At 36.1% G+C, this 12,538-nt stretch overlaps 1 protein-coding gene across 2 annotated transcripts in view; it reads right to left on the bottom strand.

The window, feature by feature from the left end:
• The window catches only part of SLC15A2 (solute carrier family 15 member 2), a 49,685-nt gene that overhangs the window by 21,613 nt on the left and 15,534 nt on the right, over positions 1 to 12,538 (bottom strand). For both annotated transcript variants that reach the window (XM_039843155.1, XM_039843156.1), the window contains 8 exons: positions 10,632 to 10,724; positions 9,419 to 9,518; positions 7,524 to 7,614; positions 7,175 to 7,252; positions 1,576 to 1,658; positions 992 to 1,078; positions 729 to 818; positions 595 to 639 (listed from right to left, as the gene is read on the bottom strand). In XM_039843155.1, coding sequence (XP_039699089.1) covers positions 595 to 639; positions 729 to 818; positions 992 to 1,078; positions 1,576 to 1,658; positions 7,175 to 7,252; positions 7,524 to 7,614; positions 9,419 to 9,518; positions 10,632 to 10,724 — 667 coding nt within the window. The remainder of the gene's footprint in view (positions 1 to 594; positions 640 to 728; positions 819 to 991; positions 1,079 to 1,575; positions 1,659 to 7,174; positions 7,253 to 7,523; positions 7,615 to 9,418; positions 9,519 to 10,631; positions 10,725 to 12,538) is intronic.

Genomic DNA, 12,538 nt, shown 5'->3' with positions numbered 1-12,538 from the left:
ATAGACTGGCTAATAAGACCCTGGCATCATTCTACCCTACCTCATTCACAACTGAGATGGTAGCAAAATAATACAATGATTTAGGAAATGGCACAATTGAGAGCAGAGGTAGAACTTTATGTGCCAAAGAATGGAGATTGGAAAAAGAGAAAATAATGCTTACAACTTTACCATGCTTTCTATACCCATGGACAAAATATCCCATGTCCAAGTCCTCCGCTGTGATTTGCTTGAGAGATGGGGCCAATTGTGTACTAGCACCATTAAACCTGTCCCTGCTATGCCCAGGGCAAGCTCAGATGGAAGAAAACAATCACTATCCCAGGTCTATCACTTCATTTGCTATCCTCTCAACACTTCCTTGTATACATTTAAACCTTTCTCATCCTTATGTCCCTGATTTCTAAACATAAGATTCTGGTTTTTACTTCTAGATTAGCTTTCTTTATTTTGCCTACTCAGTACTTTCCTGCTAAAGGCACCTCTCTTATGATCTTAAGTCAATTTTCAGACATAAACATAAATGAATTAATTTTTTCCTAATATAGATTATAAAGAAAATAGACTTCTCTGAAAAAAATCGCTTCAACTCACCAAATTCCTATTCATCTTGGTGGCTTGCAAGGTCCATCGTGAGCCCTAGGTCAGGCAGATGCTATTATGAGACATCTCTTTTCTGTAAGAAGGAAGTGGCTGGAAGGAGTGGCTTTCAAAATAACTATTCTTACCTGCTGTTCCAAAAGAGCCCAGAACATGGGCAATGGGATATAAAGGAATAGTACCCTGGTCAGTGCTTTCACATCCATAATGAGCTGCCTCTGCAAGAAAGGGAAAGAAGGAGCTGGCTGAATTGTCATACATGGTTTTCTTCCTTGGAGTAGAAGTACCCCAGAACAGTAAGAGAAGAGATTAAATGCAGCAGAAGAGAATAATTTTGGACATTAAGAAAGATGCTACAGAGCTATAAGATGTTTTTGCAGTTCCAACTTACTGGGTATTTTTCAGCTGCCCAGTCTAGCCAGTGCTGTCGCTTTGTAATGTCCTCAGAACGGTTCTTGAATCGGTTGGAAATAGCAAACTAGAGCAGAACATAGATATGGGAGGAGAGACAAAAAGAAACCACCCCCTGCCTTTTTCCAATTTATCATCCTTTCCTTCAAACACACATACTTTAAGTGACTTCCTTTGATTTTGATTCCAAGCCTTTGATTTAATTGGACATTAAATTTCAGAATATTTCAGATATAATTTTATCTATCTTTATATCTTGTTGGCAACATATAAAACTACATTTCAGAATATTTTTGGCAATTAAAAAAAAAACAGTTATTTATTTATTTATTTATTTATTTATTTACTTACTTACTTACTTACTTACTTACTTACTTACTTACTTAATGGTTAAACAGGGGAACAGAGGAAGGCTAATTAATTAATCTTAGTTTGCCAAAAGGCACAGATGTAGAACTGAAGTCATTGAAAAAAATGTATACCCATGTTTGAAGGCCTGTATGCTCAGCATAGCACCTCTTACCCTTTGATTGAAAAAGGCAGGTAAACAATTCATGGACTTACCCAGATACATTTGACAACTTGAGTCACTACATTTCCTTCTGGAGGTGTTTTTTTGTACATTTTGCTTCCCATTGCAAACACAACTGCAATTGATATACAAACAAGTTTCTTAGCTTCTTATTTAGCATCTCCAGTATGTCAATGCTAAGGACAGACTGCTGAAGTGTAGGAGTGACTGGTAGATCTCATAAAGGGCAGAAACCCACTTAATAGTTCCTGACTTGGGAGTTATAATAATTATGGGAGCCAAGAGAAGAATAAAACGATCAGTTATTAGAGAGCTCTCTGTTGAGACTTTCCTGTAATCACAGAAATAGAAGTCATCTCTCTTCTTTCTCCATCTCTACATCTGATATATTACCAACTTTCATTGATCTTTCTTCAGTCTGCCTCTTCTTTTCCATTACCATGGCTATGGTCTTATTTAGGACCTCACAACTTCTTCCTTGTATTATTAAAATGGCCAACAACTAGTTTCTCAATCCCTGATCCCTTCTTTCTCTTATCTGATGCCAAATTAAAATCTACTTTTCAAGACCTACCAAATGAGCCCAAACTCTTGGCATAAAAGACTTCCCAAATTCAGTATTGTCCTGATGGTTATTATCACCATCTCTTGAAGATTTATTGTTACGTGTAAAGTCTTAAGCATTTTATATATATTGACTGATTTAACCTAACAAAATATGCATTATTCTCTTCATTATACACATGAGAAATTGAAGATTCAAGAAATTAAGCAACTCAAAGCTAAAAACTGCCAGAAACTGCAGTTTTTATGGTGGTTAAGAGCATAGATTTTTAAATTAGATCACTTTTGACCTGTGGCCTAATTAAAAAATCTATGCTCTTAATCACCATAAAGTACCTCATTTACTCATTCTTGCATTATTCATTGTGCTAGACCCTACTGGGAATAAAGATTAAAAAGACGTGGCCACTGCCCACAAGGGAGCTCATGTCAACCTACAGTTTTCCACTTTATGTTTCATTATTCCCTATTAGGTATCCTATGCTCTAACCACTGTTCATCATTCCTACAAACAGTTCTATTCTATATGTTTCTGCTCTGAAGCATATTCTCTTTCCCATAACCCACACCTTTATTCTTTAACCTCATCTCCACAGCCAATTATAAATGAATTTTATTTTATTTTTTCTTTTACTTCCCAAATAATCAGCAATGAGCTGATATTACTTGTATAATTGTCAAGTGTGATTTTTTTCAAGTTGATTAACAAAATCTGTAGGAAGAAGACTCCATATTGGTACCCTCCTCGATATACTTTCCTCCTTGATGTGCTAGACCCTCCCAGTAGGGTCTAGCACAATGAATAATGCAAGAATGAGTAAATGAGGTACTTTATGGTGGTTAAGAGCATAGATTTTCTAGTGCCAGCAAGGTGCCCCTCTAGTAGATCATTTCCCAAAGATGCCTTTCTCAGTGACCAGTAGAATTTTCCAACATCCTTACACTTGAGATGCCTGAATCACCTTATTTTATCCTACCTTCACTTTCTAATTTCTCTATTCCTTGCAGTTAGATTCACTCTAACACTTTTTCTTTATTCATCTTCTCAGTTTCCCCAAAGCTCCTCCAAATAGTACCCTTTACTTACAACAGCCTTTTTATTGGTGATAGAAAAAATAGTTCAGGGAAAGAATGCTAATCCTGGGAGACAAGTAAGCAAATAAAGAGGTATCTAGACAAAAGGGAGATTTTGGATAGGAAATAAACTGCTCCTGAAACTAAGAATGATCCTAGAAAGAGGCTGGAAATCTCAGGAATTATGGTCTCAATAGTGACATTGGAGTGATAAAAGGAAGGCCAGGTAATGAACTCAATAAGGTTAAACTTAAATTTCAAAGCCATTTGACTAAAGAAGATGAGTAGGGACCTTGAGTTTCTCTACAATCTTCTCCTTGTGAACATAAGAAACGTCTAAACCTGTAGAGAATTTTATTAATTTATTTGAGCCAAACTGACAATGCCCGAAAGTAAGATCTCAAATGCTCTAGAGAATGATAGTTTCACAGTTTCTTTTATACATTTGTTATAAAGGAGAGAACATAAGGAAGATTACATGAGGATGGGAGAAAGCAAAGTAGGGATTAAACTACAGGATAGTTAACAAGATTAAGTGCCCACTTGAGGGTGGTTATACCTACAAGGGGTCTGGAAAGGAGGCATTTCAGGGTGTATTAACCTAGATGCACAAAAACAATGGACAGGTCTTGCTTAAGGCAAAGATAAATCTTTTACTAAAGAAATTACTACGTACTATGACCTGCCTTGTTAGGAATTTATGATCAGGTTACCCTGTGAGGTTACTTTTTGGTCAATGGACTTGCCAGATTTATTATAGAGCCCCTTTTTCATCTACATCCCTCTAGAAGATGAGGCTGTCTCCAACTTCATGAAGATAGAAGCCTTCAGATGGAAACTCCCTCAACTACCTGCCATCAAATCTATTAATTCCTGTGTCCATACCAATCCTCTCCTCCTTCCAGTTAGATGAAGGTGATGTTCTCTCTCTTGTACAAAGGTAGTTCTGTCATACGTTCTTTCATATACTGTCTTCATCTTGCATCTTCAACTTCTTTCTCTACTGGAGTCTTCGCAATAATATTCAAGCATGCTTGATATCCTCTTGACTCTATGTCACTTTTCAGCTATAAATACTTACTAATCAATCTTGAAACTCCAGTATACCATATACCAATATACCATAACTGATATCACCAAATCAATAACCTTCTTGTTGCTATATTTAATGAAAATTTTTTACCCTAAACTCAATTTCCCACTTAGTAATATTTGTCACTGATTGGTTTCTTTTTTTCTTGAAATCCTTTTGTATCCAAAATAGCACTACTACCACTTTGGCCATTCCTTCTTTGTCTCATTTGTGGGCTTTTCCTCTTTGTCTGTCTTTTAAATGCTGGTATTCTTTGGATTCTATCCTAGCCCTCTTTTTACCTTATTCATACTATCTCTTAGTTATTTTAACTATTTTCATGGCTTAATTTCTCTCCATATACTAATAGCTCCAAATCTTTATCTGGAGCTATTTCTTCTGAGTTCTAGACCTGTATTTACTAATAACTGCTTGATACTGTAATTATATGTTTCAAGAATATCTAAAATATAACATGTCCAAACTAAATTAATTGGTATTGCTCCAAACCTGTTCTCCCTCATTATCTCAGTTAATGATCTCACTATCTACCCAGTGGGTCAAATCACAATCCAACATCCAACTTTGACTTATGTTCTCTCTCACTTCATATATCTAATCATTTCAAGTTTTGTCAGTCTACCAGGACCAGAACAAGGTGAGTTGAGTGAGGCACTCACCTTGAACATAAAATTTAAGACCAGTAATCAAATAAATGTATCCTTGACTCATCCTTAACTCATTCTTTCTCCACATTGGTCAGAAACACCACTGAAAAATAAAAACCTAATAATTCCTCAGCTCAAAATCCTTTTATAGCTCTCTACTGTCCTCCTGATAAAGTTCTAATTCCTTAATTACTTAAAAGGAACTTTATTATCTGATTTATGTCAATTTCTCTTGTTTATTTTTCTCATTTATGCTCCAGGCAATCTGAATTCTTTTAAGGCTTTTGAATATGTCATATTTCCTCTCACCTCTTTGTCTTACAGATACCATGTCTTATTTCTGTTTCACTTCTAACCTCTTCTTTGATTAATTGCTGTTAATCTTTTAGTTTTTAGATATCTTTCTTTAGACAAATCTTTTTTTACCTTCAAAGTTTTAGTCATTCATCCCTACTTACCTACTATGTGTTCTGATAGCTTTCTCTGTACATATCCAGTTGTGACACTAATCATAGTATATTGTAAATTTCTGTTTACTTATCTGTCTCCCTCTTCCTGCTGGACTATATTAGTTTTTTGAAAGCATAAACTCATGAATGGACCTTGAGATAATCATGCTAAGTGAAATAAGCCAGACAGAAAAAGTTGAAAACCACATGATATCACTTATATGTGGAATATAAACATAAAAGCAATAAAAGAACAAGACAAAGAAACAGACTCATGGACATGGACAATAGACTAGTGGTTACCAGAGAGTAGCGGGGAGGTAGATGGGGTAAAAGGGTTAAATATGTGGTGACACAAAGAAATCTAACTATGGGCAGTGAATACACAATGCAATATATATGTGTATATATATGTATATGCCATACTGCTAAGTTGTACACCTGAAACTTACTAGATTTTGTTAACTAATGTCACTATAAGAAAAAAAGAAAGCACAAACTCTGTGGCTATCTCATGTACCACTGTAAGCCCAACCTAGCACAGAATCTGACACATAATAGGTACATTAAATAAATGTTTGTTGAATAGCTGAATAAAAAATAAATGAGTAAATTAAATTACAGTGAAAGCTGAGAGGACTGACTTATTAGTACCAAGAACACAGAAGCAGATGACTAATAATGACAGCTAACATGTTTCATATTTCATAATTTATAAAACTTTTCACTTGCAGCATCTCTTTTGATCTTCATAATTACTCTGATATGTAAACATTAATATTGTACAATTATCCAGAGAAAGAGACATAGTACTAATCACTGGAAAACCAGGAAAATACTTGGAAAAATGTTTGGCTTCGAAAGGAGAAGGAAACAGGGACTGTATTATCACAGCTTTCCTGGAATAATCCATAAACTTCCTTGGAATTGGAATTGGAATCTGAGTACTACTACTAGCCACACCCCTGGTAGAAAGTAATCAGACTGCACATTGAGTCTCTGGGCTCTTTTCCCTCCATTGAGCTCTTTGGTGTTTGGATTGGACATCTTCCAAGGGGGTGTCACCCAAAGACTCAGAGTGAGAATAGGTTTCCAGGTCAATGATTAGAAACAATTATGTCCAAGTTTCCCCTTAGACTGTATAAACTCAGTAACCCACACGTCCCTTTTCTTCTTCTATTACTGAGTTCTCAGTAGTGGAGAATGCCACTTGATCTAAGTTGCATGAATTTCCCCTAACTTACTCAACTCCTCTTATACTCTTTGCTCAAAAGTAAATTTCTTTGGAGCACTGCAGAACAAGGTGGAAAAAGCTAAAACTGGAAGCTACTTTAAAAGGCACAAAGAATTAAAAATGTCTTCCAATTACCAGATAAATAACAGATGAAATAAGCTAGTTTGACAGAAAGGATTAATTACCTTCCTTGCTTCCTCATATATTATAGTGTGGATCTCAATCCTGACTACACATTAGAATCACCTAGATATTTATAAAGTTATGGATACCCAGGCCCTATCCCACAGATAAACTGATTTAATTCGTCCTACATTGGGCCCAGGGATCGGTCTTTCTTAAAGCTCTCCAGGAATCTTATAAGCTGTGTAACCTTGAGCTCTTTTTAAAAAAAGGTTTCTGACTTCATTCATTTATTTTATTTCCAATGTTTATGGAAAATCCCTACAGTAACACTTACCAAAAAGGGTGTGAAGACTGAATAAAATAGTTTGTGTAAAGTGCTAACATGATGCTTTATACGTGACAGGCATTGACGATTATTAGTTTCCTCTGCCCCACTGCACTTACCAAGAGCTATTACCATAAGCAATCCTGGAACTCCAAAAGCCAATGCATAGCAATCTTCCCCAAAACACTGTACACCTCCTAAAGAAATAAAAAAGTAACCCTGAATCTTGAGTCTTTGAAGTTCTATTCTGCAAGCTCAGGTTTTTGAGGTTGTAAACATAGATGCCCTCTTTCCACCCATCACCTAATCCATAATCTTTCATTTAGGCCAGACAAATCAAGATTGAAAGAAATTCTCTCAGGTTTTAAGCCCTTATAAAAGAAGAAGATGGAGAGCAGAAAGTCTTGAACAGATTTTTGGCTGGCCAGAGTAAAGTCTTATACAAAGTCCCTCAGAAAAGATTCTAACCTCTCAGCATGGGTGTGATAAACATAGAAATCAAGCTTCCTGCATTGATGGAGAGGTAGAAGGCTGAGAAGTATCTAGTCCGTTCCTCTTCCTGAAATAAACAAGACAAATCATCAGTTCAATGTGCCTTTTAGCTCCACCCTCCACCCTATGTTCAGATTCAGCTGGAGGTATGTATATATACAGAGACAGATTTAGATGTTGCCTCCATGGTGTCCGAATATGATATTAGATATTTTAAAACATACCTGGCTGACCCTAGACAAACATCTGCCCATATTTCAAATCTCAGTACAAGCATCTTTAACATTCTTTGACTCCTTTACCTGGGCAGAAATGATTATCATGTATAACATACCACTACTGTGTCCTATATGTATCTACCCTAATATTAATTTCTGTGCATTAAATGCCTGTTTCTTTCAGTAGGTCATGAGTTGCTTTAGGGCAGAAATCATAGCTCACTCATTTCTGTAATCCCTACTACCTAGCATAGCACCTGCAAATATTATAGACTCAACAAATGTTTAATGACTGAATTAATTGAACGAATGAGTTAAATAACAGATTTTGTGGAATGTGTGGTAGAAATAGGATTAAAACATAGGACAGTGGTGTAAACTGTTGATTAAGAAGGGTAATTCACCTAGTGCTTATGGGAATTCTGCCAGAAAATATTAAAGAATGTCCATGGCTGATGGAAACCTGGAGGTGGGATTGTCCTATTATTGAATATCTTTTTGGAGCAGTTACCAAATGAAGCAACTTTCAAATAAAGTTGCTAATGCTGCCTCATTCTTACACATTAGCACAATCTGTCCTTCCTTATTTTCTATTATGGTATGTTTCATTTCCTCTTCTGGTCTCCATTTAAACATTATTCCACTTGATCTATTTGTATAGTTAATTATGCAGAGAATCTCATTTGCCAGTTTAATTATTTCTCTAAATTCAGGAAGCAATTATAATCTATGGCCCCTTCAGACAGATAAGGAATATAAAATATAATGAAAATGTTCTAAAGGGTAAGATTCCATTTGAGTTATGACCACAGGAAGACAGGACACAGAGAGAACAGAGAGAGAATACCTAGAAGCATGATAAATAGCTATAGATGAAAGGATAGATATATGAAGACAGACAAAAAAAGAACATTGAGAGCAAAAGAGAGGAAGCTAGAAATGTTGGTTGACATAAGAATAAACTATTTCCCTTGCCTATTTGTAACTGCTTCCTCATACAGGCCCATTTTCACTTTATTCATACCAGTTTTTTTTCCCCATTGACAATGCAAAGTATTTAGGAAAAGAGGGTATGATCATGTAGACAAGTTCATCTATAGAAACTCATTCTGTTTTATTCCAAATGGTCATTTTCTCCTTTCATGGAATCTCAAAGCTAGAGATGCTAAATCATCTCTACACCATTCATCCTCTCCTATTCCCAAAGTGCTTACTACATTTCTTCTTAAATACCTCAAATGAGAGTGAACTCACTACTTCAAACTCTGACTATTTGAAGTTTTTCCTTCTGTCAAGCAAAATACTAGTTTCCTATGGCTTTCACTCATTCGGTCTCAGGTTTAATTATCTGTCCAATATCTATAGAGAGCTATGATATTCTCTTTCATTCTTATCTTATCTAGGATAAATCTCCATTTCGCTCAACCTTTCTTCATAAGATATGTCTTTTAGTCCAACCACCACCATGGTCACTTTCCTTTGAATGTACTCCAGTTTCTCTTTCTGTTAACAACCAGTACCCAGAATGGAACATAACTCCTTAGATATCATCTTACCAGTGAATTACTTTAATCTTGGCAAACGGCTACCGCTCAGGCACCTTTTCTAAAGCCTGCTCTACATTCTTGAAAATACAGGAATAACAGGACTCACATGTTTTTGTTCAAACTGGTCTCCACCAAAAGCTGCCACACAGGGTTTGATACCTCCTGTCCCCAAAGCTATTAGACTCAGGCCAATCAATGACAGGACTCTGAAATGGAGAGGTGAGGATACTAACCATATTGATATTAAAAACAACAGTAGAAATTGAATATAGAGCTATAAGAATTTAAGAAAGTATACAAGGGCAAAGGTCTCCTTTACATTTCTAATCTGTGGGCACTCTTCATCTGCCTTCACTGATAAGGAAGACTTGGTAGCACTTGTGATCTTTACAACCCTGAGCCACTGCCAGAAAGTAATTATTACATGGGAAAATTTTGTCCCTGATATTTCCATTTACCCCTTGTGTACAACAGACAGAAGCAGATACTGAAGGAACTTTAAAATTAAAGCTCTGGTTCTCCATGTTGTCTTAGTCAAAGGGACACTTCAATAGAAAGATCTTCTGAACTCTTACAACACATACCCTCACTAACTAGAAAACAAAATGTTAAAATTTATCATAATTAGTAGGAGAAGTATCACTAATTTTTGATGGGACATCAATAAGGAAGTATCTAATATTTATTAAATTTCAAACAAAATTCTTAACTCATTGGATAAATACATGTAATAGGCACATTATAAACACAAATACATATGACCTGCTTCTTGAACAACTGTAATCCTCTATATGAACTGAACCAATAGACAACAAAATTTATCAAATGTTTCTTGCACTGTAAACATCAATAGCTTTAAAAATGGATAAAGCAATCGGAATATGTGGAACTACATATAAATAGAAATAATTCAAGCTTTGAATATGACTTCTACAATGTCCTATAAGGAAATATTAACAGACTGTTTTTTTAACCCTGGTAAAGTATAGATGCATGGTTAGGTGATTAGGTGAGAGAATATGGAGGGCATAAAGGTTTTAATGATTTTCTTCAAGCATATGATGAGTTTTTATGAAGGAGATACTAACTAGGTATTTTACAAGTCCACAAATACTTAATAAATACGAATGAGCTCGGATAAAGTAGGAAAGAGTTCAACTGGTTATAAAATGATTTTTTTTCTTAACCAATTTAGTAATAAAACAGAAAGGTGGAAAATAAAAGGACACCTCTGATTAAAAAAAAAATGTGTAACGAATGTGTGAAACATTTACCTAATTAAAGAAAAGCGGTTCAGTTTATTCCATGATTTTACTCACGTGTGCACCATGTGTCCCCCCAGTATTGGTAAGGCACCCAAGGACTTGATCACATGGCCCAGCACATACACCAAGGAAAGATAGATAATTGTTCTGTTGAGAGAGTTACATCAGTCAGTCTACAAACAGAATTCGGAAACTTGAATAATATAGACCCAGAGTTCATACTGTTCTTAGTGCCAGGATAAATAAAGCAGGAGGAGGAAGTAGTAGAGGAGGAAAAAGTTACCTGAAATATGCAAGTAGAAATAACATGGTCAATGACGTAAACAGACTAGGAAAAGAAAGAGAGGGGAACTCTGTATCCTGTAGTGTTAGAGATAATGAGCATTCCCTTCAAGCTCCTTTCTCATACGTGACCTCTCTTCCCCTTCTCATTCCACACATACACAAAGCATCCCTGCTCTAGTACATATATACCAAGACCAAGATAAATCTGTAGTGAGTGATGATGTGTTAAAGTAAGAGAACCAGAAGAACAGGATACTTTGAGATGTTTTTCTCAAGGAATGTCTTTGGTTCTAAAAATTGATAGGAGTCAAGGAAGAACTCCAGTTAAAGAGGAAAAAGAAACGGCCAACACAAAGAACTTTCTTTAAACCCTACCACTGAGATATATGGAGAGGTAAAGGGCTCTTAGGTTTAGCCCGGTCACTTGAATACCTGGGTTAATTGTTATCCCTGCCACAGTTTCCTCATAGACAAGTTACCAAGGGTAAGGAAGGAGCCAGGGACTTTCAATAGACTGTCTATGATAAAGATCATGCAGCTGGTAGGGACTTCCTGGTGGTTGTTTTTCCAAAAAATCTGAATGGCAAATAGAAAGTAAAAGAGTGAAAATTTCCAGTAAGAACATATGTAGAAATATACACATTGAAATATGGCACACTACCACATGTACAATATACTCTTCATGTATATTACCACACTAGCATTCTCTTTGTATATAAGTAGAATGTTAGTACTAGAAGGAACCTTGGATATTATATATTTTACATCTGTGATTTTAAAGTGTTATATACCGATGTGCACTATAAAGAATCGAATGAAGTTATCAAAGAGAGGCTGGAGACACCAGAAATTTTAGGTTGTGGATTTCTCTTCTAAATGCCTAATCTTCCTAGGCTAGCTCTCCAGGGAAGGAATCTTAGGTTTATAATGACAAGTGGGGGATAAGAAGTTGGGTGACTAATCTAGGGTTACTTAATATCAGAAGGAGGGGACAGGCTTTTGCAAAAGGTTTTGTAATCTTCTAGAGGAAAGTTATCTTTGTTGGAATAAAAAGAATAAACAGAAAGAAAAGGAATGAAAAGAGACTGAAAAAAGGCCAGCTCTCATGAACCCAAAAGAGATGATCTACACTAAATCATCAGAAAAATCAAAAGGAGTCTGAGCTGAAGTAATAGAATCTGAGTAGGGAGATCAGAGCATTATCAGATTATTGGACAAAATGAATGAGAGAAGTGTAAGTGGCTTAGAGCTGGGGTCCCCAACCCCTGGGCTGCAGGCTGCGCAACAGGAGATGAGTGGCTAGCAAGCGAGCAAAGCTTCATCTGTATTTGCAGCCACTCCCCAGCACTAGCATCACCACCTCAGCTCCACCTCAGATCATCAGGCATTAGATTCTCATAGGAACACTGGTCTCTGGTGCCAAAAAGGTTGGGGGGCCGCTGGTAGAGGAAAATAGGCAGCCTTCTAGGTGGTAGACTCAGGGAATTAATCTAGGTTATGAAGAATATAAGAGAGGATGCTACTGACAGGCAATTTAAACAAAAGGAGAAAGAAGTTAACAGGCTTGGAAATTCTACATTTGAAGTGGGATCATTGGCGTCTTTGTAATTCCAATCATTTGACACATAACTGTTTTAGATAGACTTGATCAATCTTTCATTTGCAAATGGAGAAAG

This window comes from Pteropus medius, unplaced genomic scaffold, assembly GCF_902729225.1.
Source record: "Pteropus medius unplaced genomic scaffold, Ma_sr-lr_union100, whole genome shotgun sequence".
NCBI classification, from domain to species: Eukaryota; Metazoa; Chordata; class Mammalia; order Chiroptera; family Pteropodidae; genus Pteropus; species Pteropus medius.
Note: the sequence above shows the minus strand (reverse complement) of the source record. Positions and strands in the feature narration are given on the sequence as shown.